The 27,931-nt window shown below is 34.5% G+C and overlaps 2 protein-coding genes across 2 annotated transcripts; both read right to left on the bottom strand.

Annotated features, from left to right (window-relative positions):
- Nucleotides 1-1,713: 1,713 nt before the first annotated feature.
- Nucleotides 1,714-6,272, bottom strand: lim2.5 (lens intrinsic membrane protein 2.5). The gene is made up of 5 exons (XM_053488121.1): nucleotides 6,196-6,272; nucleotides 4,127-4,321; nucleotides 3,175-3,324; nucleotides 1,952-2,086; nucleotides 1,714-1,861 (listed from the first exon to the last, which is right to left on the bottom strand). Exons 2-5 carry the CDS (start codon nucleotides 4,299-4,301, stop codon nucleotides 1,800-1,802), a joined length of 522 nt encoding a protein of 173 aa, XP_053344096.1. The 5' UTR covers nucleotides 4,302-4,321; nucleotides 6,196-6,272; the 3' UTR covers nucleotides 1,714-1,799.
- Nucleotides 6,273-11,618: 5,346 nt separating this feature from the next.
- On the bottom strand, nucleotides 11,619-27,681 carry vsig10l (V-set and immunoglobulin domain containing 10 like). Its single transcript, XM_053488112.1, has 8 exons — nucleotides 27,525-27,681; nucleotides 23,916-24,245; nucleotides 23,374-23,646; nucleotides 21,327-21,590; nucleotides 20,190-20,303; nucleotides 20,049-20,095; nucleotides 11,979-12,071; nucleotides 11,619-11,822 (listed from the first exon to the last, which is right to left on the bottom strand). The coding sequence occupies exons 1-8, from the start codon at nucleotides 27,577-27,579 to the stop codon at nucleotides 11,754-11,756; spliced, it is 1,245 nt and encodes a 414-aa protein (XP_053344087.1). The 5' UTR covers nucleotides 27,580-27,681; the 3' UTR covers nucleotides 11,619-11,753.
- Nucleotides 27,682-27,931: the final 250 nt, after the last annotated feature.

Consider the following 27,931-nt stretch of genomic DNA (forward strand, 5'->3'; position numbering starts at 1 on the left):
TCTCTCATTCACTTTTTTAAAAACAATAATATGATGAAAATACATAAATTTCCGTTTTATACATGCCATGTGGTATCTGGTTTGAGGTTAGCATCTTGAGCTAAAGCACAAAATGGTGGAAAATGTCAACTCTGTTATTGTCAACTCTGTTAGTGGTTGACAGATTTTTTTTGTTCGTACATTGATTTTCAGAATAATTTCTAAAAATCTTACAAGTTTAAGATCAGCAAATATTGAAAATATTAAATTTGAAGTGTGTTCTATAAAAATAAATAAAAAGAAAATACTATTTTTTGTCTTCTTTTTCTATTTGAAATGTACCCGTAATTCTAGAATGACCCATGTATGGTTTGCAAAACTTGGAATTTTTTTGTAATAGACCAGTATATTAAAGTAATTTTACTGTTTAATAGACATGGGTAGTTTTTTTTATTATTATTACAGATTCACTGTAAAACATAAAAATAATAATAACCTATTTGTGAGGTAGAATTAACCCAACATTCCAGTTTAAATTAACCAACATCTGGGTAGAACATTTGACCAATTTATGTGGTAGAATTAACCCAGCATTATAGTTAAATATTACCAAGCATTTAGGTTGAATATCTAACCCATTTTACTGGGTTAAACAAAAAAACCATTTTGCTGGGTTAAATTAACTAAGTCCAATATTTACCCAGCAGCATTTTTAAGGTGTATGGTGATGACAGAGGCAGTAATATATTATTAAGGATTTAAAATGTTTTAAACAAGGCCGTACATCTATGAATGATGATTTCAGCTGAGGTGGCTTGGAGCACACTGCAGTTGGTCCCGTGACCATTCAGCCAGTGGAACAGATGATCCTTAAAAAAATCCACATATAACTTGAGGAAGAAATGCATCTGTCTGTGGGACCTGTACACACAATCATTCATCAACACCCCTTGCTCATTAAAGAAACTTTGCTGGGAGTTATTGCTACATCCCTTGTAATTTTGGGGCAATAAAGGATATCCTGAGGGGCCAGCATTTCAAACATGAAGCAGGCAGTTCAATCATGTCTACAACATTCTACTTTGTTATTCAAGCACTAGTGAAATGCTGGGATTTGACTTGAACCAGGATTTTAACTGTTAAAAGTTTACTTTTAAGTACCAAAAACTTCCAACTTTTTTCAGTTCCATATTTCATGTATTGATTGTGGTTTTGTTATAATAAATTAGTTGTTTTTCATTTTTTTTAATTATTGCTAGTTTTGACCAAGGAAGCAGCCCATTTGTTTTTGATGTTCAGGCAAATTTTAGTTAGTTTAGTTCTTGATATTGAATGGCGAATGAAATAAACTGTCAGTAAAAACAATGCAAATAAAAAATATACAACAGTCAGTAAAAAACTGAATAGACTGATCATTTATTCTGCTCTAAATCTGCCCATATTGATTGCAATATAACATCTTATCTATACATCTTTCACTTTTTCAATGTTGTTCTTGCTAAAAGGAAAGTGCAGAATTATTTGTCAGAGTAAAACAGGCAAACCCATTCATTTTAGAACATCTGAAATGATTTTCTACAATTTGTTCTGTGATGTTTACTTTTTTTACATTTACTTTGATGTTGGTAAATAGTTAGATTTTGCTGGAAAGAGGTTCCCTAATTTTTTATTCCTGTCCTTTCTATACCATAAATATACAATGCTATAAGATATAATATCTTTCATTTACATCTAGTAGTGTTCTGACAACATATTCTATTTCAGTACGAATTGTTTTTTCTTTACTTTTCTTTTTTTTTCTTTAAATCCTTTTTATCCTTCTAGCGTGATCCAGCGACTCGCCTGCTCTCGTGCATTCTGTAGGCACACATGTAAAAGATACCTGCAATGCAATCACAAAAGAAAACAATTGAAACGCTGATGGTTATCACAAAACATGGCATTTGTAATTAATGTTTACTTATTTTCCCACCTGCAAAGAAGGTCATTAGCATAGCAACCCAGCCGAGTATGTAGGACCAGGAAAAGCGCCAGTCACCAAAACGCTTTCCCAGGAAGTTCACGGTAACCCCGGTGTAGATCGCCATGGCCAGGAAAATAAAGAGAGCTAAAGAAGATATTAGATTTTATTAGATTAGTGTCTGATGCTCACAATTAGCTCCATGTATCACCCTAAACTAAAATATCTGCAGTCTGAGGTTAATTAAATAAATTTTACAGGTTTAGTGCTATTATTTTCTATTTATTTTTATGATTATTTTCTTCTCTCTTATGTAAAGCACTTTGAATTACCATTGTGTATGAAATGTGCTATACAAATAAACTTGATTTGCCTTGCCTCATAACAGTCTGGCCCTTCTTTGGCTAACTGACCTGAATCATCTATACAGTTAGAGATCTGGATTCCCTGAAGGGTTTTCTGATGGGGTTTGACTTAGATCCATTTCTAAATGTTCATTAAACCCATATTCAGAGTTAGCAACCTGTGCTAAAAAGTTACCTCCTCAACCTGTTCAGTTTGTAGAAACTAACTCAGACTTTTTTAAAAATAGATATGACAAAGAGGGTTTAGTAATACCATGTTCACTTTAAACAGTTGTTATTTTTCAGCTGCTCTGGTCAAGGGGTCTAAAAAGCAGACTATTTGATCCATGTTTTGGTCTTTGGCTGTGAACCGAATCCAGGCCTTCAGCATGGCAAGTGATCAAACTCATCTGAGTTTTTTCCCCAAAGTTTTCATGGGAGCACACAATTATATAGAATGTTTCTTCTTTAGAACTAAGCAGCTCAAACCTAAAACATAACAATGTCCCAAATAAGCACATGGTTTGCCAAGGACACAAAGGAAAAAAAATCCAATGACCCTATGTCCCAGACTCCACCCAATATCACTGCCTGACCTCACCAATGTTTTTGTGGCTGAATGAACACAAATCCACAAAAGCTACACCTCTAAATCTATTGGAAAGCCTTTTCTAAAGTGTAACAGGAAAAAACAATGTATAAAAACCAAACAGGCATGTGATGGTCAGGTGTTCAGAAACTTGTGTATTTCTAATAATCTCTGTATAATAATGTGAGGTTTACATATTTTATCACTAAATAAAAGAGGAACCCTTTATGGGGCAAGATGGCTGTTTTTCTCTTTGAGCAATTTTAAATAAAGAGTGTGTTAAGAGCAGATATGGAACTAACTCGAAACAAAAAACATGATTCCTGCAGCAAAGGAACGACTGAATCTCTCAAATCCAGAGAAGTGGGTGAAGGAAAGAATGCCGGCGATGATTCCTGCGAAGCATGACATCGAAGACAGGATCATGAAGGCCCTTGTAGCGTTCCAGTATGCTACAGCAATCGCAAGAGAGAAAAACAAAAGAAAGGATAAGATTTTATTAACCTGAAGCTTTATATAGTATTTTTAGAACTGGTGTGAAATTCAAAAAGTTGTAAAATTACTTATGAAACCTTTATTTTTAAAAGGTAACTTTAACCCTTAAACCTTCATTTCTTCACATTGAATAAAATTAAATGCTATAGATTAAATGAAAGAAATTGGAACAAACAAGTGCCTAAAGATACAATTTAAGAATTGATTGTTTATGTACAGTAACAACCTCAGCAACCTCATTTCCCCTCTTATCTGTTCCAACCACTCAGCATTCAGCATCACCAATATACAGTACTACTTACCGATCTATATACTAATCACTAATCATGTGTCATCATCTGCACCTGTTTCTTACTCGTTTATGCCCTAAGTTAGATGCTTTTTATGCTTGAGTGATTCATAGTCGGCTAAATAAATAATATATATATATATATATATATATATATATATATATTTTTTTTTTTTTTTTTTTATTAATCAGGATCAGGGACTGGTCTGAAAATGAGATCTAAAAAAAAAAAACATCCTTCAGGATGCCTGAAGAACAACTACTGTACCTCAAGACTACCCTGATTTGATTATTTTCCAATAACATCATGTCCTGAAATGTTTTATTTTTCTTACACCTTAGCAAAATTGCCAATACTTCCAATAATATATATTCTTAAACAATGCCATTTTGTAGATTATATCTATTAACTGTCTTATTTAATTAAATCTAATTGAATAGCTAACTGATCCAGACCGATACTGACTTACCGATACTGTCCGTCTGCATGTAGCACTTGCCCGACATGCAGTAACGCCACAGGCCCTGGTGAGCGAAGCCACCTGATAGCCGATACTGCATCCAGTAATCAGTGGCTGTGGACAGCACCAGGAGGACATTGGCCATGATGGCACAGAAAAGACCTCCTCCCATGAAGCTGTACATCTTAAATGGTGCTCACGACACTACACGCAGATCAGAAGGCAAAGTTAGCAAGCAGAATTTACAGCAGCAAGAACACATATGGCATACACCTGCAGGGGTGTGGAGCTTTACTGCAAATGACGAGCACTTTTAAAAAAAGTAAGTTGGTTACATTATTTTATGGTTTATGTACTGTACTGTATATACATTAGCAGGCAGAATTGAGGTACCAGTGAGATTAGGGTTAGACAAAATAAGAATATATTATGACTATCACTTGTTTAAAAATAAAAAATATTAAGCAGTTTTGGGCTTTATTTTACTAGTAATATTTTAAATATAGAAAAAAATATATAAATATAAAAAAATAAAGTGGCAATATTTTTACAATAGGCAAGTAGCTCAAACCCCACCCCCTTCTATATATGCATATTGAAAATGATAGGCTCTTATTTTTGTAAAAAAAAAAAAAAAAAAAAAAAAAACATTTTATCATTTGTTTCCCTATTGTCTTTTTTTGGGGGGAACCAGCATGTTAAGCATTTTTTTATGAATTATTAACGTTGTTGTCTTACTTAACCAGTGAAAAATAAATAAAACAATTTTGGTGTTTAATAATTAACATTAAGGTGTTTTTAATAAAGTCTTTTTTTTTTAGATCACCTGAATATTTTATTACTACACATAATATGGCTTATTGTATTATGCATAATATGTATTTTTGATATGTATCATTCCACCATACATATCTAGTATTTTATCTAGCTTTATTATTATTATTATTATTATTATTATTATTATTATTATTATTATTATTATACAGATATGTATGCTGTATTTTTTGCTATGTATGCTGGAGATTTTGGAAAATAGAAAAAAAAAATTCAAGATATGGTAAAATATTTAAACACCTCATATTATGTATGTATTTCTTTTTTTATTTATTTATTTTTATTATTTTTTTTATTTTACAGGGTAATTACTCAAAGTGTAAGTATTTTCTGTGTGTTTGAGAAAATTCCAAAGCTTAAGACTGTATAATTAAAGAATAAATAAAAAAAAATCTCTTGACTTTTGTTTAGATTTTGTCAGCAACATGTACTTTCCTATTTGGAGCTAAACGGTAGGTTGAGGGTAGGAGATGAACTCACTTTTTAAATGACCTTAAAATACTATAAGCTGCATCATAGACTCTTAATACTATTAAAACTTACTTACTATTTTAATGTTAAGGAAATATGTTACTGGTAAATGTCATCTACACACCATCTAATCAAATGTCACTGAAATTCCGCAGGAAGTCACACCTAGTGTACGTTCATGTTTGTCTTTAAAACACGTCTACATTTAATTTCTGTCTAGTTATAAAGTAATTTGTAAAAAACTGCAGGTTAAATTGAGATCTTTCGTTTTACAGCGTCACAACCAATCAACAAGGAACGAGGGCTGATTCCTAGAACTGTAATCGCATTAAACAGGAAAAGCAAGGTTCATTCAAGTGGTAAGACATATCATGTACAGACCTAAGATCTGTAACTTTATTTTAGTTTAGTTTAGCTTATTAGTTGAAGTTAACTTTTTAAAATTCCTAGCAACACATATTATTATGTAGTCAATGTTTTGGCACTGTTGAATCGATCTAAAGCCTAGCTTTTTGTGTCTCAGCCATTCTGATGTCTGGAAAAGTTTGAAACATCGTCCATTTGCATCTACAGATAATATCAATTATATGAAAATGATCCTGGCTGGCGTCAATAGCCGGCACAGTAATATTATTTGCATGAACACAGGAAACAGTGGCTATTACATAATAATAATAATAATAATAATAATAATAATAATAATAATAAATAAAGCATAATTTCTTAATTCTGAATATTACACAATTTTGTAAAAACAAAAAATTAACTCTTACCTGAGTTCTTAAGGATAAAAGAAAACTCTAATTTTTAACACAAGGGAAATAAGGAAAGAGGTAAGAAAGAGGAGATGCAGTGAGAAGCTTGCAGTGAGCGTAACACCAAAGAGGACCTCATAGGCCAAATTCCAAAAGGTTATCCCGGCTTTTCTGTCGATGGTGGCAAAAGCCTTTTAAAAACACTCATTTGCCCACACCGAACAAATACAGCTGGGGCCAAGGCCACGTGATGCGCGGTCAGTATATGGGCCTGGGGTCATGGAAGTTGGATGGGATGGGTGTGTGTGATGGCCTCTTTTTTTGTTCTTGTATGGGTTTTTTTCTAGAACGGTGGATGTGCAGAGGCTTGCAGTAACGCTGCTCTTCTGTCAATGCAACATGCTGAAGCTCACACTTTCTTTTAGGATCTGGCTGGAAGTGCTGTTTGAACATGAGGGTGCCATGTTTATAGCAGATATATGAGCAATGATGTGAGTGTTGTGTTTTTAGATCCCCCCTTCACATCTAGATTACTGTACTGGAGGCTATTCTACAACTAAAATCAACACAACTCCAGAAACCTCAAAAATTTATAAATAAAAAAAAAAGTAAAAGTTTACTACCAAGATAAAAAAAAAAAACGCTTTATCCTGCATTCAGGGTTGCGGGGACCTGGAGCCCATCCCAGAAGGCTTACGGCACGAGACAGGGTACACCCTGGACAGGGTGCCAATCCATCGCAGAGCATGGAACTATAGCAGAATTATAGTAAAACTTGTTGTAAATTATTATTATTATTATTATTGTTATTATTATTAGTATATTTCTAGCTACAGTTTTTTCCAGATGTTTTTATAGACTCAAAATCAACGTGAATAGAATTGGCAGAATGAGTATACAGCACACATTTTTAGTACAGGAACGCCTCATTTTTGGGGTTTATACGTTATATCTACACATGTTCAAAATCATACATGCAGCACACCTAATATTTAGTTGAATGTCCCTTAGCAAGTTTCTTTTGGTAGCCATCACCATCTTGGCAGAATTCCTGGCACAGACCCAGCATGGTCCACAAATCTTAAATAACATCAGCCCTTATTTAACTATTCCACATCCAGCTTTGATCTGTGATGGGGATCTTTGTCCTGTTGAAAGACTTAATTTTGTCTAAGTTCCAAACGTCTAGCTGATAATTTGAGGTTATAATGAATGCCGCTGTGTTACTCCTCCTTCTTTATTCATCTATCCCCTTTGTGAAGTGCAGCAGTTTCACTGTCAGCACAATAGTGCCAAAGCACTTTGGGTTGAATGCCGCACCTTTATCCCTCCAAACATACCACTGGTCAAAATGTTTTTTGTTGTCGGCTTGAGCTTGAAGGTGTTGATTCTGGAGCAACGGTGCCTTTCTTGGATGATTTCCTTTCAGTCCACTGTGAAGTTAAAACTTCAGCCTGTGGCTTGGTGGTTCCTGTGTTGTTCTTGATTATCTGTGAACTGGTTTCCTGTCAGTTGAGGGTGACAATTTGAGTCTTATTCCAGACTTTAAAAAAGGTGCCTCAGCCTCCAAATAACTTCTACTTACATACTGTACATAAATTTGAACTGATTTTAAAATCTGCTGTTTTATTTAAAGAAATGGCTCCAAGTAAATCTACTTCCCTTTAATTCTGATCTGGACTGAGCTCTTTGGACTTTCTACTGGGAAAGTTTAATCCAATGAGCGTCGTCAAACAAACCCTTTTTATGTTGCACAGTGAATCTCAGTTTTAGTTAATTATTATCACAAATATAACATTTTTAGCAGCACTGAATAAATAAGCTAAGTGGGTGTGTGTATAATTTTGATTTTCAGGCCTGACTTCGATTCCCGTCCAGGTTCGATTCCCACCTCTGTGTGCATGGAGTTTGCATGTTCTCCGTGTGTTTGATGGGTTTCCTCCGGGTACTCCAGTTCCTCCTACAGACCAAATAGATGCAGATTAGGTTAATTGGCGTTCCCAAGTTGCTTGGAGTGTGTGAGTGTATGTGTGTGTGTGCTCCTGGTGATGTTCCCTAAGTCTCCTGGGATAGGCTCCAGGCTCCCTAGTAAGTGAGTGTCCCCAATAAATAAAATAGTTTACTCCAAATTCTTGGGACTGTATGTGCAAAAATGAAAACATTAAAAATAAAAATGTAATTCCTTTGGCCTTTTTGTAGCCTTTTTTGGCTGTAATCACAGGTGAAATCTGTGCAGACAGATTAAAAGAATAAAACACGTATAAAAAAACATTTGTTTCATTGACTTCGCCCTATTTAGATAAAGATCTCGCAAGTCAGTTAAAGGAAATGAATCACACACGTTATCACCTCCTACTGAATATTATAGGAAGTTCAAGTTTAAGTTCAAGTAGGCTTTATTGTCATTACAACCATATACAGTTAGTACACAGTGAAACGAAACAACGTTCCTCCAGGACCAAGGTGCTACATGCAACATAAACTTACAACATAAATTAACAGAGAGGCCTACTTAGCTGGCTAGCAGAGACAGGACAGAAAGACCTAACATAAATTACAACATAAATTAACAAAAACTAACTAGCTAAGTATAATTACAGGTTTTATAGACAACATAAAGTGCACGTGCAAATGTGCAAACAAGAGCAACAACAAAGTGTCAACCATAACATAACAGAACATAAAATGTGCACTTGTGCAAAAGCAAGTTTTGCTGTTTTTGTTTTTTTATTACTAGCTAGATTTATTTTTTCCTGAAATAAATGGATGATTTTTGCATACACAGAATTATGGGAAATACAGTACATATTCACCATGATATAGAGGTACAAAAAGATACATATTAAGGCTGAGGAATTTATGGTGTTTCTGTTCAGAAAGAGTATTCTGCAAATACTTCATGGAAGAAGCAAGCGGTTTTCAGTAATTGTAAAAAGTATTAATTAATTCTAAATTTATAAACTGGCCCATTGAATCAAAGAATCAAATCAACGAAGATAAAATCAATCAAATTGTAAAAAAAAGAAAAAAAAATTTAATTGCACAGCTTTAATACCTGGTTGTCAATTGTAAAGGCATGAAGACTAGACCATATTACTGGGGAACATTATGATATTTATCCCAGATTTGTTATAATAAATTAACAAAAAAAGACTTTATATGACTAAAACTTTAGTGAAATTATACTTGGCTTAAAAACCTTACATCCGTGGGATGTGTCTGGTTGCAAACTTTACCCATTGCTTCACAGGATATGCAAATATGCAGACATGAGTTGGCTTTTTTAATGTGTTGTTTACAAATCTCATCTTACATGCAGTGAATAAATGGCTGAGTTGTAGGTACTAAGATCTCCATGATTAAGAAGCTTTTAGGTGTTTGTCTTTTTCAGCTTTCGTTATCTCTATTCTACAGGGGTGAGGATGAAGACATTCTCTTTCCTGTTTAAACTGCAACATAGAAAACAGAAAGATGTTTGATCAAAAGTGTCAAAGTTGTAGTACTTTAGGAATCAGCGAGAAGAGGATAATGGCAAGGTAACACACTAGTAAAAAAAACTAAACATAGGAATCTTTGCAAGATTTAAGAAAATAAATAATATAGCATGAAGGACTAGATTTGAATTTAACCTATGAGAGCCAGATTTCATAAGTGCTGAGATAAAGATGAGTTTTAGGCCTTTTCTTAAAAGAGATGTTATCACAAAGTAAGCCTAAACCTTAACCTTAAAAACATCTTTGTTTGCGATTGAGAATTATGGCGATCAGGAAGACTGATGCCGCAAGTCCACACACTACTGGTATGAAGGTAGAGCAAGAATTCATTACAAGAATACAGAAATTGGATTCTAACATGGACATGGATACTAACTTGTGGTAATTTCATTCCTGAGAGTTATTTAATTCAGTTAAACAATAAGTTAAGTCATAACTGATAGCTCATAATTATGAAGTCAGTAACAACATAACTTACATTAGAGCTTTTTTAAAAAAAAAAAAGAAAAAAGAAAACAAAGAAAGAAAACTTTTTTAGGGAAAATGAAAGTGTTATTGATTTGAATAACTGAGCCGCTCCAGGAGTCGGCCATTTACTGTTCATATCTCTGTTGAAACAACCAGTGTGACTGGGAGAAAAGCCATTCAAATTTGTGGAATCCTCAAGTTCAAGTAGGCTTTATTGTCATTACAACCATATACAGTTAGTACTCCTGAATTACCGCCCAACATGTTTTCCAACTTTGTCTCTAGAAACAGCATCTGTGGCCATTAGTGCGCTAATTATAGTACACTGTCTCAGTTGTACTATGTCTACACTTGTCAATTACAGCCAATCCAAGGCATCTGTGAGCTTATATTTGTGATAGAGGGTAGAAAGTGCTTTTTCTAAGTGTGTTGCACTGGCTTGTATGAATAGCCATGTAAAAACATTTGCTTGAAGTCTTCAGTAAATGTAAATCAGTTTTACACCTTGATTTATGAAAATATGTTCCAGTTTGACTTGATTTGGAATGTATTCTGGGAAGCACAGTGTATAAAATCAATCATAAAGACAAAGTTTACCTATCTCTGTGGAAATCACATACTTAATCACTTAGTTAATTGCAAATGTATTGAGAACAATCATATATATATACACACACACACACACATTTGTAATTTTGTACATAATTGAAATTTATCATCATTCTGGCCTAATCTGACGCTCATAATATATATTTATATATAATATACACAGTGCAATTATATACAAAATTTGCAACGTTAAAATGAACACCCTGTGCTTTGTTCTTTTGGAGTTTTTCTCGAGTTATTTGCCATACAGATACTGTACACTGAGTAACTGAATTAAGCATGCCCATATTCTTGGAAAATACACATTTACTTTGGAAACAAGCTGTGCAATTTAGAATCTTAAAAGTTTTATATTGTAAGTCTATCAGTGTCTGAGTTTTCTCATACCAAAATTTCATCTGTTTTCTGTGCTGAAGTTGCAATGTTCACAAAAGGTGTTTACCCAGCAGAGACTGGCATACTCTTACTCAAAGCAAAAATGTATAATATTAATAATAATAAAAAGAAGAATAAATTCAACTACTCATTAAAACAGAAACGTTGTTACAGAAATTAACCATACCATTAAAATATCTGAAAAAAATTTCAGGCACAAAATAAAATTTTAAGTACACCACTGCATACACATACAAAATTAATTAATATGTATTTTATTTAGCATATGTACAAATAAAAAAATCACTTAAAAAATAGTAATAAAAATACAAAGTTCACAAGATAAAAGTTTGTATTAACTGTTTTTCAGCTTATTTCTTAACAAATAAGTTACAAATTGTTCAAAATGTAAGTCAGGAGTGTGTTAACTGACCATTAAGTAAGCTAGCTAACTTGTTGCAATTTTAAATAGTTAAATAAAAAAAAAAACTAAATTAGAATTATTAATGTAGGAAATGATTAAAACGTTGGCTGATGATGGATAGTGTGTGAGGTAGATTTGAAAACTTCCAAACCTCTTGAGTTTCTCACGCGAGTTTAGAACACGGAAAAGTATTATCATCAAGTGTGTTACACTGTCGTGGCCATTCTGACAGGGGGAACCGCTAAAGGCAGCAAGCCCGGACGTTCGCTCGGTGCCTGAAAAGCAAATGACTAATTAAACACAGCAATGCATTGTAAGATTTCCACTTTTTATAATTTTGCTTTGAGAGAAAGACCTTAACATTGAAATTTTGGAGCAACTTCTTAACTTCTTAAAAAATAAGAGTAACAGCTCAAGGGTAAATTTAGCACCTGTTGACACTGGTGATTATAGGCTGGAGGGTGTTTCATCCCTCTGGTCAGCAGGTGGTGAGGTTTGGTCAGATCAGGCTGAATTAAGACAGCCTACAGGAGAGAACACAAAAAGGTTAACACCTGGTTTCTTTAAATTTTTGTAGATCTTTAGGATTTTAATTACCTGCTTATAATTTGTGGTTGCAGCCTAATTCACTGTGTCTACAAAAATTATAATTATTGCACTGTAAAAAAAGTCCTAATTTTACAGAAAAGAATAAAAAATTTTTATAGTAGTTTTCCTCTTTTAAAAAAACTACATACAAATCTCTGTAAAATTAGACATTATCTGTAAATTATTAAGTCAACTGTTATTTTAACTATAATTCCGATACTGAAAAAGTTTTTTTTTACATTTTTAACAGTAAAAAAAAACAATATTTTTACTGTGTTTTCGTAAATTACGTACAACTTCATGTAAAATTACAATAATACATTTTAATTAAATATTAAACTTATTAGATAAAGGTTAATGTTCGTACAAAATTTATGTTTTTCTTTGTAATTTTGAGGTAAATCCTATTAGTTTTATAATACTTTAACACAAGTTCTTGATGCAAGTTTAGAATTTTTTCATGACTTTTAAAAAGATTATCCACAGGAAGTGGCACAGATAAAGCAGCAGAAGTCTCACACTTATATGTAGGCTATAGAATCTTTTATGCCTTCAACAAATGTAAAGGTAATGTAGGAGACTGATACTCAGTGCAGCAATCATGCACACATTGTTAACGGCACAAATATTTTTGTTTCAATTACATTTGTTCTGAAAAATCACCATGGCAATCTGGCCATCAGCTTTCTTAATATAGGCCTGCATATTCTAACACATGGATAATGTATTTGCTGTGTAGCTGTTTTAAAGCAGTGCAAGTTGTGGGGTTTTCAGTTCTACTGTAGTTCCAGTCCACATTTTGGTGATTGTAATGAAATTTTTTTAGCATTTAACTATAACTAAGTAAAGCGGGGGGATGATATGTCGAGGAGTTACATTTTGATATTTTGCTTGTATGAAGGGAACCATAGTGTTACAGTGAAACCTTGGATTACGAGCATAATTCGTTCTGGAAGTGGGCTCGTATTCCAAAACACTTGTAAACCAAATTAAAATTTCCCATAAGAAATAAGGGAAACTCAAACTATTCGTTCTACAGCCTAAAAAAAAATACCTAAAAATAACTAATATTTTAACTTTATCTTTTGTATAACAAACACAATAAATTAAAATATGTTTCACACACACACACGTGGTTACAGTGTTATAGTAAACAGTACACAGGTGCACGGATGTTGATTATACCAGTAAAAGACCCAGCAGGGAAGACAATTACCTACAATTCCGCAGTGCAAGAGAGAGAAAAACTGTTGGCTCAGTTGTGATCACGTGATGCTCAGCGTCAAAACAAGAAGCGTATGCGTGATACATGATACTCGGCTCATAAACCAAGACAATGCTTGTTTTTCGAGGCCAAATATACTTAAAAAAATCTTTGCTCGCCTTGCGGAACACCCGCAAACCGCGTTACTCGCAATCTGAAGTTCCACTGTATTTTTGTACCAAAAACTTTAGTGGAAACCCTTTCACGTTTACTTTCACAGCTAATCAGATGCTGGAGGCGGGAACATTCTAATTTTTAACCTGGTTTCTAATTGGCTGATCAGCAGCTGGAGGCGGGGATATTCTAATTATCTGATTGGCACATTTAAATAAGCGGAACCTGAAGCAAATTACGCCTACTCAGGTATTACAGTAGGCGTACTTATTGCTTAAATACTTATTGCGTAAATGAAATTGCGTGATATGAACCAGCCAATGAAAAAGGGGCATCCTTCAAATGTTTAGCGCGCAGAGGTGGTCTGCAGCCGGTAAACGGTTTCTGTGTAAATTCAGGGGAGTGAAGACCTGATGGTGAGCTACAGGTGGAGAGAAAAACTGTCTTTGAGGGACAGAGGAGGAGACTCTGAAATGGCATTGTGTTTCAGTGGGAGAAAAAAATACCTGCAAACTCAATAAATTATTGTTATTTAAATTCTTATTGTTGTTGCTGTAAAGCTCATTTATTAATATTGCCAAGTTCATCTATCGTAAATCTCAGACGAGTCACAGAACATCTCAGACGAGAACATTACTTCGCCATGTCACTGCTGAGAAGCTGCAGGAATTCACTACACCTATAAGGGTAAAGGAGTCAGATGAACAGGGAGCGTTAGCGGGCTCTTTAAGAACATGTGCATTAGGAATTTCGAGAGAGAGTCAGTGGGTGTACATATATAAGTATAAATATAAGTATAAGTGTCTGACACCATTAGCCTGACTGGGTCAGAGATGACTTATGTTACATTAACAGCTGCGTTTAGAATTTTTTCATGACTTTTAAAAAGATTATCCACAGGAAGTGGCACAGACATTGTGTTTGTATTTTTAAATGACTCATTCCATTCAGTAAATTAATGTAAAAATAAATGTACCATAGAGGTCATCAGTATATATACTAGTATGTTTGTTGAACACCTCTATGTATATGTAGCTGCCTGCTTCTGTGTGATATATACATTAACATTTTCCAGCTCAGATTACTGCCGGTGATGATGAAACTTGCTTAGATTTTTAAATCAAACATTGAACATGGGAGAAGAGGCATCCAGTAGAGAGACAAGTCTACAAAATTATACAAGTATACAAAATAAGTATGGAGTGCAATATAAGACTACTTTGAATCTTTTCATGATGATTTAAAAGGGAACTCCTTTAACCTCGGATCATTTTAAGTCCAATTTTTTACTGTGTAGAGATCCTTTCTGACTTACTTGTCTCACTTACAACGTTTATGAGCCTGTTGGTGGTGAAACGTTATTTACACTGAGCACATGCTTGTCCTCTTGGATTAAATTGCATAAGCTTTTTGTCAATGCTGGTTGTAGCGTTCAAACTTGATACTGGACTAATTATGTTTTATCATACTAAAAAAAAGTTGTTGAAAAGTTCTTGAGTTTCTCTTTAACATATGTAGTTTTAAAGTACAGTGGAACCTCGGATTACGAGCTTAATTCGTTCCGGAAGTGGGCTCGTATTCCAAAACACTCTTAAACCAAATTTAATTTTCCCATAGGAAATAATGGAAACTTAAATTATTCGTTCTACAGCCCAAAAAAATAAATACATAAATATAATTAATACAAAATATAAAGTAAAAATAAAACAAATTAACCTGTACTTTACCTTAAAAAAATGTAAAATTAAACCCCGACAGATAAGGGTTTTCGTTTGTGCACGCAGAGTGTATGTGTGTAAAATGTGCGCGCGCACACACACACACACACACATTAACGGATAGACCGTTTTTAAATCCATTTAAAAATTATCAAGGAACATTCCTAGTCACACTCACGTGAGCGCATACTAACAGGATCACTACTGTAAGTAAAACAACAACAACAAAAAACAAATTAAACAGCTCCTCACCTTTGAAAACAATCGCGACAGAAAGGAGTTTGTGTGTTTATTTGGCAACCTGAGAGGAGGGGGGATGAAGGGGGGCTCGCTCGCGTTTACAGCCCCCTTCTCTCAGGTTGCCAAACAAACACACAAACTCCCTGCCTTACACAGACACAAACACGCGCACTCAAAAACACTGCAAGCACTAAGACCCAGCAGGGGAGACGATAGGTCTCGGCTTTACAGCTCCCCTTCTCTCAGGTTGCCAAATAAACACACAAACTCTTCTCTGTCGCGACTGTTTTCAAAGGTGAGGAGCTGTTTAATTTTTGTTGTTGTTGTTGTTGTTGTTGTTTTACTTTACAGTAGTAATCCCCACACTCACGCGAGTGTGACTAGCGATGTTCCTTGCTAATTTTTAAACGGTTTTAAAAACGGTCTCTCCGTTAATGTGTGTGTGTGTGTGTGTGTGCGCGCGCGCACGCACATCTCACACACACACACACACACACACACACACACAGCGCGTGTGTGTATTCACCCAGCAGGAGAGACGATTACCTACAATTCTGCTGCGAGAGAGAAAAACCGTTGGCTCACTTGTGATGACGTAACGCTTGTTGTTAAAACAAGAAGCGCATGCGTGAAACATGATACTCGGTGCTCGTTAACTAAGACAATGCTCGTTTTTCAAGTAAAGAATTATTAAAAATTGTTGCTCGTCTTGCAAAACACTCGTAAACCACGTTACTCGTAATCCGAGGTTCCACTGTACTTTTTGATTTCAAGTACTTTGTTAATCTGTTTCTTGGGAAACAGAAAACTTTTTTCTTTTGAATCTAAGATCTTAATGTGTTCTTTTTTTCTCTCTTCCAATCCACCCTAATGAACCAGTTGTTTGCTGCCTGTTTGGGAGAAGATTGTTTTTTCTTGGATACACTGGACCATTTTGCTATGTTTTAGATTTTACTTACTCGCACTAAGGCATTAGGATTCTGAACTTAAAGGTAAAGTTATTTGTATGCAAATATTATAAGAACAATAGAGCTTTTTTTTTTTTTTAATGGACCACATTGTATCTTATTTGTAATAAGGTTTCCAGTCCAATTTTAATTAGTCAAGGATATTTTACAGCAATGTTTAAATCTGAGAGAATGTTCCACTGGTATAGAACAGTAGTCTAAATATTTCATTTTGTTTTTTATTTTAGTATTTTACTGTAATGCTATTAAACTGAACTTTCTAATTGTATTTTGCATCATACTTGTACTATACTGTGTAGTAGTTCTTCAGGCCATTTTACAAATATTATAATCTTGAGTTTGTGTTAACACTTTATTGAACATGTGTGTCATAAAAAATCCACTCATGTGAGTCATGAAATTAGTAAAATAACAGGGTTTTTTTCTGATTCATTTGAAAATGTTTAATCTTAAATGTAGGAAAAATCCCTGCTAAATGTTTAATGCTGTTGCTTTATTGAAGGTGTTTAATTGTAATAATTTTTGAAAAAAATTATGTAATGTAAAATAAGATTTTTCTGCTACATGTCTAGTGCTGTATTAATGAAGGTGTTAAATCGTATAAACGGGAAAAATCTGTGAATAAGTGTTTCACTGCTAAACTTATAGTGCTGGTGCTTCAATGGAGTTCTTTAATCGTATAAATTTAGCAAAAATCTGTAAATTAACAGTGTTTTACTGCTAAAGTTCTAGTGCTGTTGCTTTCATGGAGGAGTATAATCGTATAAATTTAGAAAAAAATCCATAAAATATTTTTTATCTGCCAAACTCCTCATGTAAGTTTATTTTATAAATCCTATAAATATAGATTTTTTTTTTTAATATAACAGTGTTTCTCTGTAAAAGATTAAATAATTTCTGTAAATTTAATGTTTTTGAACATAATATGAACTAGAGTATTTTACATTTATTTTATGACTTTGGTTTGGCAGCCATGGCTACCAGTCAGTTTTTTTTTTTTTTTACTATTTTTTTTTTTAACAGTGTGCAATATTTTCCTTTCTTTGGGTGTGTCTATGTAGGCTATTTTATAAACAAATACATGTCATTTCAGAAAGAAAATTATTGGCCTGCTTTAATCAAAGAAAAACACTGGGTTAAGAACTGTCTAGCACATTAGCTAGACATCAGTGCTAAACGTCATGGAAGAATTGTAGGAGGAAAAAATCTCTAATGTCCATGATTGGAGATCACTTAAATGCTTGGTAAAGTTGGATTATTAAAAAGGGACAGGAGCTATGTTTAATAATGATAGTACAGTGGAACCTCGGATTACGAGTAACGTGGTTTACGAGTGTTTTGCAAGACGAGCAACAATTTTTAATAATTCTTTACTTGAAAAACGAGCATTGTCTTAGTTAACGAGCACCGAGTATCATGTTTCACGCATGCGCTTCTTGTTTTAACAACAAGCGTTACGTCATCACAAGTGAGCCAACGGTTTTTCTCTCCCTCGCAGCAGAATTGTAGGTAATCGTCTCTCCTGCTGGGTGAATACACACACGCGCTGTGTGTGTGTGTGTGTGAGATGTGCGTGCGCGCGCGCGCACACACACACACACATTAACAGAGAGACCGTTTTTAAAACCGTTTAAAAATTAGCAAGGAACATCGCTAGTCACACTCGCGTGAGTGTGGGGATTACTACTGTAAAGTAAAACAACAACAACAAAAATTAAACAGCTCCTCACCTTTGAAAACAGTCGCGACAGAGAAGAGTTTGTGTGTTTATTTGGCAACCTGAGAGAAGGGGAGCTGTAAAGCCGAGACCTATCGTCTCCCCTGCTGGGTCTTAGTGCTTGCAGTGTTTTTGAGTGCGCGTGTTTGTGTCTGTGTAAGGCAGAGAGTTTGTGTGTTTGTTTGGCAACCTGAGAGAAGGGGGGGCTGTAAACGCGAGCGAGCCCCCCTTCATCCCCCCTCCTCTCAGGTTGCCAAATAAACACACAAACTCCTCTCTGTCGCAATTGTTTTCAAAGGTGAGGAGCTGTTTAATTTGTTTTTTGTTGTTGTTGTTTTACTTACAGTAGTGATCCTGTTAGTATGCGCTCACGTGAGTGTGACTAGGAATGTTCCTTGATAATTTTTAAATGGTCTTAAAAACGGTCTATCCGTTAATGTGTGTGTGTGTGTGTGTGCGCGCACATTTTACACACATACACTCTGCGTGCACAAACGAAAACCCTTATCTGTCGGGGTTTAATTTTACATTTTTTTAAGGTAAAGTACAGGTTAATTTGTTTTATTTTTACTTTATATTTTGTATTAATTATATTTATGTATTTATTTTTTGGGGCTGTAGAACGAATAATTTAAGTTTCCATTATTTCCTATGGGAAAATTAAATTTGGTTTAAGAGTGTTTTGAAATACGAGCCCACTTCCGGAACGAATTAAGCTCGTAATCCGAGGTTCCACTGTACATAAGAAAACTACTTGTGAGATTAATCTGAAAAAAGATTACAAATTCATAGTGAGCATAAAGATTGGAATTTGAAGCAATGAAAAAAGGTAATATTCTGATGTGTCCTGATTGACCCTATTCCTATGGGAGCATCAGGGTAAGAAGGAAAATACAAGAAGCGGTGTCCCCATCTTGCATAGTTCCCTGTGTATATCCCTCTGGAAGCAGTGTTATGATCTGGGGTTACTCCAGTTGGTTGGGTCTAGACTCAGCAACATTACGTTCAGTTATAAAATGAAGTCAGCTGATGACCTGAATAAATTTATTACATCTATTGAGTGTTCTCCCACATGGCACAGACATATTCCAGGACTTTAAATGTGAAAGAGTGGCTATGGGAGGATGAGAAATAATTTTCATTTGACTTAACCACTAGATTTTGCACCATAATCAAAGCTAAAGGCAGTTGAAAAAAATATTAGTGTGACAATTTAATTACATTTAGCTGCCAGTATATATAAAGAAATTATCTTATATGAGCAGATGAAATTAAAGCTTAAAGAAATGTATAATAAATAGCATTCCAGTTGCTGTTATATTTTTCCCATTTAATATATATACTTAAAGAATACAATATTAGACGGCACCACGAAACGAAGCATGCTAACTTCAAGGTTGCGTTCCCTCAGAAGACAGAGGCACGAAAGCGCAAGATCGAAGCCCTGAAAGGTGCTTATGCACACAGCAACAGGATCTTGGTGCGAGGGCTCACATCCCAACAGAAGGTAACTAGCGCATCTCTAAAAGCGTCCTGGGTGCTCGCAAAGCACAACAAGACGTCATTTGTTTTTGCATGTTGAGCGTTCGCTCTGCACCTCGCTGATGCGCTTATTCACCCTCGTATCCAGATATAACAAATAAGAATTTAGATCGATTGAAATATTTCTGTTCTAAATATTCTCTAGTTCAAACAATCTCAAATGCCAGATGTTTTGGCTTGCGGGCCACATGTGGCCCGGGGGCCGCTAATTGCCGACCTATGCTCTAGAACATCAATAAATATAAACTTACCAAGTCAGCAAGATGTTTGCATAATGTTAACTCTCTCTGCTCACTTTTATTTGCTCTCAGGTACATTAAGATAGTTCAGGAAAAACCTTGTGAACTTACTTTCTTCACTGCTCCTGCGACAGGATACTTGGGATTTCGACCAGTTGCTGCATATGAGGAGTTAAAGACTTAATCAGTTAAAAAAAAAACATGAATGGATGAATTTATAAGACAAAATTGATGAGTAGTTATGTCCCTTACTTTTTTTTTTATGGCAGTAGTAACAGAGGAAGATGAGACCTGTGAGGAGCAGGAGCAGGAGGACAGCACAAGGGATTCCAGCAGCTATCCCAGCAATGACTGCCCCACTAAGGCCTGCGTCAAATACATACAAGTCTTTAAACTATTTTATTGGGGAGTTTTATTAATTGGATATTGACAGTATATTTTTTTTAATCCATGTATAGTTATATTTAATGTCGAGAAGCATTTCAGACAAAGCTTTTATCATTACATTGTCGAAGCTATGTGCAGGGTCCACTAATGGAGGAAATCATCTCTGCATGGAACAGCATCAGTTTTGATACACTATGAGATGTTCAGCATTCTTGTGATCAGCGTATTCACAAGTGCAAGGAAGTCATCGGCTGTTTTTGTTGTTTGTCGTCGGCTGTCAAGTATTTGTTGTCATTTATGCTTTTATGGTATATACATTTTAATATATATATTTTAGCTTGTTATTACAGAAATACAGTAGCATAGTAATATAATCCTGTAAACATTGTGAATCACACACAGATCTACTGCCAAAGCTGCTGTTATGGAAGATTAATTATCACTTTTTTACAGATCAAACTCAAAAGAACTGCTGTGGTATAATGATTAATACTGAATTTAACACACTAGTGTACAGTACAACCATTTAGTTTGTCTTAAAATATATAGATTAACTAAAATGGTTAGATCATTTACAGCAGCAGCAGTGCCTCAAGACTTTTCTCAAATTACTTGCTGAATCATCAACAAAACCACTACAACTAGCTCACAGTGTTTACACCAATAACACGTCTCTTCATCGTTATCACTTCACATCAGAGCACAAAAATGGGCAAGGAAAGTGATGATTAGAAAAACATAGCTGTTCGCTCATTTTAATGAGCGCAGTGTAACCGGAGTTCCCTCTGAGTCCTTCTCTTGGCTGGCAGGAGTGAGATCCAGAGCAACTTACATTTGACATTCATCTGAGCAACTGAGTGTTAAGGGCCTTGCTCAAGGGCCAAGACGTTTAGGATGTAGTAGTGCTTATGGTAGTAAATTTTATGGATTATCTAAGATATTATATGAAAATAACACATCCTGCCGATTTACCCTAATTTGTAAATATTGTCTGAGTCTTACCCTGAATATTTATGGAGATGTTCCTCATGACCTGCATGTTCGTCCTGCTGTTAACCAGAACGCACTTGTAATCGCCGCTCTGGCTTGGCTTAACGTTGGTGAGCTTCAGCGTGCCATTGACACTCGGCAGCGCTTGTCCGTTAAACACCCATGAGACTGATGGAGGCGGTTCACCTTCAGCTCGGCACGAAAGAGACACAGTCTCTCCAGAAACAAAGGCTGCTTTTGTAGGACTGACCTCCAAAACTGGCTGATCTGGTCCATCTGCAGGAGGGAGACAACAAAATGAAAACGTTACGCATTAAGCTAAGCTAGCTTGTTAATGAAGGCAGGAAGCTAGGGTTTGTTGTTGCAAAGCAGGCAACATTGTGCTAACTGGTCCTCAGGTTTGTTAGCTACATTACTGTGTATATTTTTTTTTGTAACAAGTAGCCGTTTTTGTTTTTTTTTTGTTTAGTTTTTTTAAAAAGGCTATTTAAGAAATAAAATGTATTTAGTTAAAATGTATATAGTTATTTAGCTAAAAAAAAATATAGCTATTGTCTAATAAATGACATTTTAATTAGCGATTAGCAAAATATCATACATTATTCAAATCAGTTCACAAAACCCTGTCAGAAAGGTGTTCTTAAAAAGATATTACTTTTTGCTAAGTGTTTTATATAAATGTAATTTGTAATGTAATGCAATTGTTTATTTATAAATTTGTTTGATAGAGCCTTTGTCATGTTTATTTTTAAAGGCTAATACTTCAGTAACTACATACAAATGCTAGCCTTTGTGAGCAAACAAAAAAGTCTCGTTACGTACCCTAACCGTTCAAAGTTTTAGCTAAAGGACAAGCCAAATAACAATTGGCGAGATGTTGTACACAAATCATTAACTTAACATAGGATGGATGCTAAATAGTTAGGTTAACTAGCTAAATGTTAGAGATGCTGATATGCTATCAAAACTGATTTTTGATATGCTACAAAATGTATTTTAAGAATGCTTTAAAAAATGCCCATCAAAATGTCTTTCCTGAAAGGTAGCTGATACATATGAAATGCGCGCACACACACACATAAATACATACTTTCCGCCATATTTGCCACAGATTCCGTGCTTCAAGTTTTCTTTTACTTCCGGTTACACTAAAATGCCTTCCGGTTACACTGAGAAGTTTGTATGTGTATGTGTACATATATTTCCCTAGAATCAGTTCCATACGAATTTACCATGGTATGTACTATAGGATACTATGGTGAACTATACTACGTATAATAACATATCATAGTATTGCCATGATTCTTCAGACATTACCGTGGTAGACACCATAGGACTGTGGCACTGGGTACCAAATTGGCTGGCAAGTATCTAATATGGTACGTTTGTATATACCGTACCATATTAGATATGTTACCACAGACTACTCGTATGGTATAGTACAGGCACTACCATATTAACACAGAAAATATTAAGAGTTTCAACATACATTATGGTAACTAATTAATGTTACATACATACAGTACTGTACAGTGTACTATATAAATATTACCATTATGGCATGTAAACATGTATAATATTTTCTGATTAATATCCTGTGTTGCACAGTGCATGTAGTGTTGTACCAATATATGTACCATGGTAGAACCGTGTTCCCTAGTGTGGTACATTTACTATATCAGCAAATAAGTATTAAATAACTATTCTATGGTAAAGTTTCTTATTGAAGGCTAAATGAAGGCAAACTATTCAAACAAATATTACACTTACCCTATTTAATCCTTAAACAAACAAACAAAAAAAATGAATTAGCCAAGTAGCGTTTGGTGCCTAAAATTTTCTTTAGTTTGTGTCCTTATGAAATAATAAATGCTTACAGCAGCACCTGCATTGTCACTCACTTGCCTAAAAACAACCCATGTATTACAAACAGACTTGTTGATGTGGGTTCTGGCACTGTATACCATCATCTACTAAAAAAAAAAAAAGATGTCATAGGAAAATAAAAGTATTTGGTTTTTATATAATGTAGTTTCACCCTCTTCGAGGATACACTTACACAGCACTTTGACGTACATGCTCCGCGTCACATTACAGTAGGGATTTGCCAGCATTACACTGTAGAGCCCTGTGTCGTTGCGGTGCGGCTGATTTATGGTCAGGCTCTTTTGAGTTATCAGGTACCGAGAGCCGTTCACCAAGTCCATGCTATTATAATACCAGGTTGCAGTCAGAACCGGTCCTTGCGTTGAGCTGTAAGATAGAGTGAACGGCGCTCCTCCCTCTACAGCGTTTTGCGAGACTGCGACCACAGAGACGTCTTTGATGATGTCTGTGAAGGAAAGCCATTTCCAGATGAAAATAGAGGTAGAAAAATCATTAATTTCTTGGCTACCCGTCTAGATAAGTTAAAGCTCTACGCACTATTGTGGCAAATATTTTAGGCTTAAAAATTTCTGTAGCAAGATGTTTTGCTTGGTTGTTAAATTAAGTAAATATAAAAAAAGGAAAAACCCTCTGAGCAACTAGTAAAAAATAAACTGTTTTTACATATGGAAACCAAGTTTTTAAAAACAAATTAACCTTAAGATTTCTACTCACTGTACACTAATAGTGTAAAGTTGACCAAGGCCTCACGAGTCCCGGGCTTCACCACTTGCGCGGTGTATGTGCCACTGTAGCTGACAGGAACGTTCTGGAATGCCAGAGATCCGGTCTCATCCACGGATAAGACATTACTATATGCCGGGGCGATGTCTGGAGGAGTGCTGAGGCCTATATTCCATGTAGCCAGAATCAGCGTCCTGTTTAGCCATGTCACTAGAGGGTTGGTGACACCGCTATATGAAATGCCAAGTGTCAGGTTGGTGCCCACAAAAGCATTAACAAACACAGGTCCAGTGGCCCAGAGGACGAGAGAACAATCGATGCCTGGGATTGCACAAAAAAGAAAGAAAGGAAGGAAAAAAGAAAGATTTTTTTTCACTGAATTGCACAACAGAGATGTAAATCATAAGCAGCTTGTCAATTTGATAAAATTTTGGGGTATTGTATATGAATTAATTTTATTAAAAATTCACATCCAAGCTTAATTCTAATTTAAATGAATTAAGTGTCTGATTGGTTTTAAGCAGCTATATCTCTTAAAGTATTAAAAACTAACCAACTATTGAAACGCAAAAACAATTCCTGTTTTTTTGTTTCTTTAAATGTCATGTCTCAAGCAAAGTGATCATCTTTTTCCTGCTAATCCTCTGCTCCACACTCCAGTCCAGTAGGTAGCAGTATAGCATTATTCACCCATAAACTTAAAAGAATAAGAAAAGGACAGTCGTACAAAACATACGTATTTGCAAAATACTGTATGGAAGCGGTTTTTATTTTCTGAAAAAAGTCTTTGTAATTTTTACAAATATTACAGTATATATAATTTTATGCCATTTAACACAAGTAGTTTACCTAAATACACTTTAAAAGCCTAAATCTATTCTGAATTAAAAACAGACCTATTAAATCAACAAATCAATTGTATTATGCACAATGCTAAAATCCCTGCAGTCTTCAGAGCAAGTCTGAATTCAAACTATTTTTCTTTATCCCAAGATAAATGAAAAAATAATAAATAAAAATTAAATTAACAATTTTAGAAATTAAGCTTCTTTCTTCTAACATTTTACAAACTTTTAGTCTTAGCATTAAAGAAAAGAAAAATTGAGTTCAGTGAGATTATTCTTTTATTCGTTGACAAAAAATTATTCTCTCTCTCTCTCTCTCTCTCTCTCTCTCGTGCGCTCATTTCTAAACTGGTATGCATTTCCCAGATCAGGTGAAGCTGGACCTACATTTGGAACACGAAACCTATTCATGGCCAAAGGAATTTTTTTTTTTTTTTTTTAGTTTGTTAGTTCAAGGGAGCAAATCAGCTTTCCCCCTCGAGCCCCTTATTCCAAGTTATTTATTTTTCTACATAAATGTACGATGTGTACTATGTATTTATGTACTAATGTACATAAATGTGCTATGTACTTGAATGTATTTCTACCTTATATATAACAGACACACCTAGTAAAGTGGAAAAAATTAAATATGCCTCTATAATATTTCTGTTTAAATTGTTTTTTTTTAAAAAGTAAATTACACATTGATTATATTATTAGTAAAATTTAATTTCAGAATATTTTTCTTAGAAAAAAAAAGGGTAATAATTTGCATTTTCCATTGTTGCTAAAGGCTAAGGTGACATTCTTAATGAAGGCTTTTACAGCTTTTATACCTTTTGGTATGTAGCTTTCGCGTGCAAAAATATGTATATAGTTATGCTTCTTCTTCTAGATTTACTGTAAAAGCAGACAGTCTATTTATGTACCTTAAATCTTTAAATAGACAGTATATCCTAGTCTTCTGGTAAAATGCAGTATGCATTTACATTTCTGTTGACAAAAGAGACAACCTACAGTAACATGCCATGTCTTGCTAAGTTTGTACTTAACTGTAGTAAATTTTCTACTTAGATGTTTCTACCAACTCAATTTTTCTAACCCCGCCCCCCAAGCTTGATAGTTGCATATCAATTCTAAGTTAAGTGAATATTAATATTAGAATATTCTAATATAAAGATAATCTGGTATATTTGCTACCTCTCAGTTCTTGCAAAAACAAGTATTGTGTTAAATGCAATTGCGAAACCATGATGAAACTGACTCTCATGAAGACCATCCCAGGAAAGCAAGACCAAAATGTACCTCTGCTGCAGAGAAGTTGTTCATTTAAAGTTACCAGCCTTAGAAATTACCAAATAACAAACAGCACCTCAGAGCCATTATGAAGGCTGTACAGCTCATAAGTAGCAGAGACATCTTAATATCAACAGACCCGAAAATTAGAAGGCGTGTCCAAACCTTTGTCTGGTAGTGTACAGCAAAAAAAAAATTTCAGACAATTTTTTCTTTTACTGCAGACATGTTTTCATAGGTTCACGACAGCCTATTATTAATAATACAATCACAGAAGTCAATTAGATCAATATTTAAAAAAAATATTAAATAAAAAGGTTTTACCATTAAACAACACCAAACACCACTCCTGTAGCACGTTTAAAAATGTTTTCAGTATATAATATGTTTTCACAATAAATAAATTATTTCAAATGATGAGTGTTTAAATAAATAAAATAATATTTAGGTAGTTAAAAGTATTTGTGTAGTGTGACAAACGACGTTTGAAAGTCGTTTCAATATGGTAAGTTCCCACAAACAATTTAAAAAGGCATAAAAAGACCCAAAGATTTGCAAAGATAGGTCACATGACCTGTTTTTCATTCATTTTCATTACTGCATTTCCTGTACAGGGTGGTAGGGGTCTAGGGCTCCTATCCGAGGAGACCATGGGCATGCGACATGGTACATGGTACATGAAACATGGTGCCAGTCCATCTCAGATTAAAACAGAAATTAAACCCTCAACCCTTTGAGGTGCGAGGCCACAGTGCTAAACACTCTGGCACTGTGCTGCCCCGCATGACTAGTGCTTGTTATAATATTTAAGCAAATGTTATGTGGCACCAAACGCTGTTTAATCAAAGAGTTCACATAGGACAGCAGTTTGCAAAGACCATACGATCATATAAATGTTACATACTTTGCATAAATTCATCTTATTTATGCAAAGAATTTAAGAATGAATTCATGTTTCAAAACAAACTTTTATATTTTTACATAATGATTATTTTGTAACTTTACAGTCCCAAAAGGTTTTTATTTATTTATTTAGTCTTATATCATTAGATCTTAAAGAAGCGAAAGCCTTAGACGATTAAAACAATTGTCTAAGCTAAAAACAATTTTAAATTCCATTAACATCCTATTTTAAAAGTGGTTTCTGCGTCTAGTCAAAGGGCCAGTCATTTAAATTTACAGTTACAGCAGTGAAAAATCACAACTCCTAATAGTAAGTATAATTAATTTATATATTATTATTATTTTTTTTTTTCCCCAAACCTTATAATTATTATTAGCTACTATTTTTGGTCTTTTAAAATACCCATAACTTTTTGTTTTATTTATATAAAAAAGTGTGCAGTGATTTATAATAATAATAATAGTAATTATTTATAATTGGAATTTTACTTGCAATTTAACTGAATTAGAATCTAGAACAAAAAAATACATTGAGACAAAGGAGACTCTGAATACAACTTACAAAGTAACTCACCTGTTAAGCTGCATGTGAGCAGAAGAGCCAAACTGGCCACTAAACAATGAGACATTGATGCCCAGAAGTTTGCCCTGAACTAAAGAAAGAACATCATGGTTCAGGATTTTTAAATAAAATAAATAAATAAAAAATAAATAAATAAAATACACCAATGATTTTAGTCTAACTTAAGATGATAACACTTCAAAAGAAACGATGTGAAATGAAAAACAGCCAGGTGAAAAATACCCACGTTTTCTTCAGGCAAGGGCAGATGAGTGCGCCTGATAAGAGCTTCTCCAGCGTATCGGTTACTCTAAGCGACTCTTTAGGAGTGAGTCGAACATGAGAGTCGATTCTCAAACCCGAGAACCGAATCCTTTGTTTGTTGTATTAGTTTGCACACAAGATAAATGTATACTTGA

Source organism: Clarias gariepinus, chromosome 26 (assembly GCF_024256425.1).
Source record: "Clarias gariepinus isolate MV-2021 ecotype Netherlands chromosome 26, CGAR_prim_01v2, whole genome shotgun sequence".
NCBI lineage: Eukaryota > Metazoa > Chordata > Actinopteri > Siluriformes > Clariidae > Clarias > Clarias gariepinus.

Excerpts from the sequence above, each read along its gene's own strand:
- vsig10l (XM_053488112.1), bottom strand. The coding sequence starts at position 27,579 with ATGTCTCATTGTTTAGTGGCCAGTTTGGCTCTTCTGCTCACATGCAGC. Across the intron at positions 24,246-27,524 it reads GCTCACATGCAGCTTAACAG|GCATCGATTGTTCTCTCGTC; the intron begins GTGAGTTACTTT and ends GTGCAATCCCAG. Across the intron at positions 23,647-23,915 it reads CTTTACACTATTAGTGTACA|ACATCATCAAAGACGTCTCT; the intron begins GTGAGTAGAAAT and ends TTTCCTTCACAG.
- lim2.5 (XM_053488121.1), bottom strand. The coding sequence starts at position 4,301 with ATGTACAGCTTCATGGGAGGAGGTCTTTTCTGTGCCATCATGGCCAAT. Across the intron at positions 3,325-4,126 it reads CATGCAGACGGACAGTATCG|CATACTGGAACGCTACAAGG; the intron begins GTAAGTCAGTAT and ends CGATTGCTGTAG. Across the intron at positions 2,087-3,174 it reads AATCATGTTTTTTGTTTCGA|CTCTCTTTATTTTCCTGGCC; the intron begins GTTAGTTCCATA and ends TATCTTCTTTAG.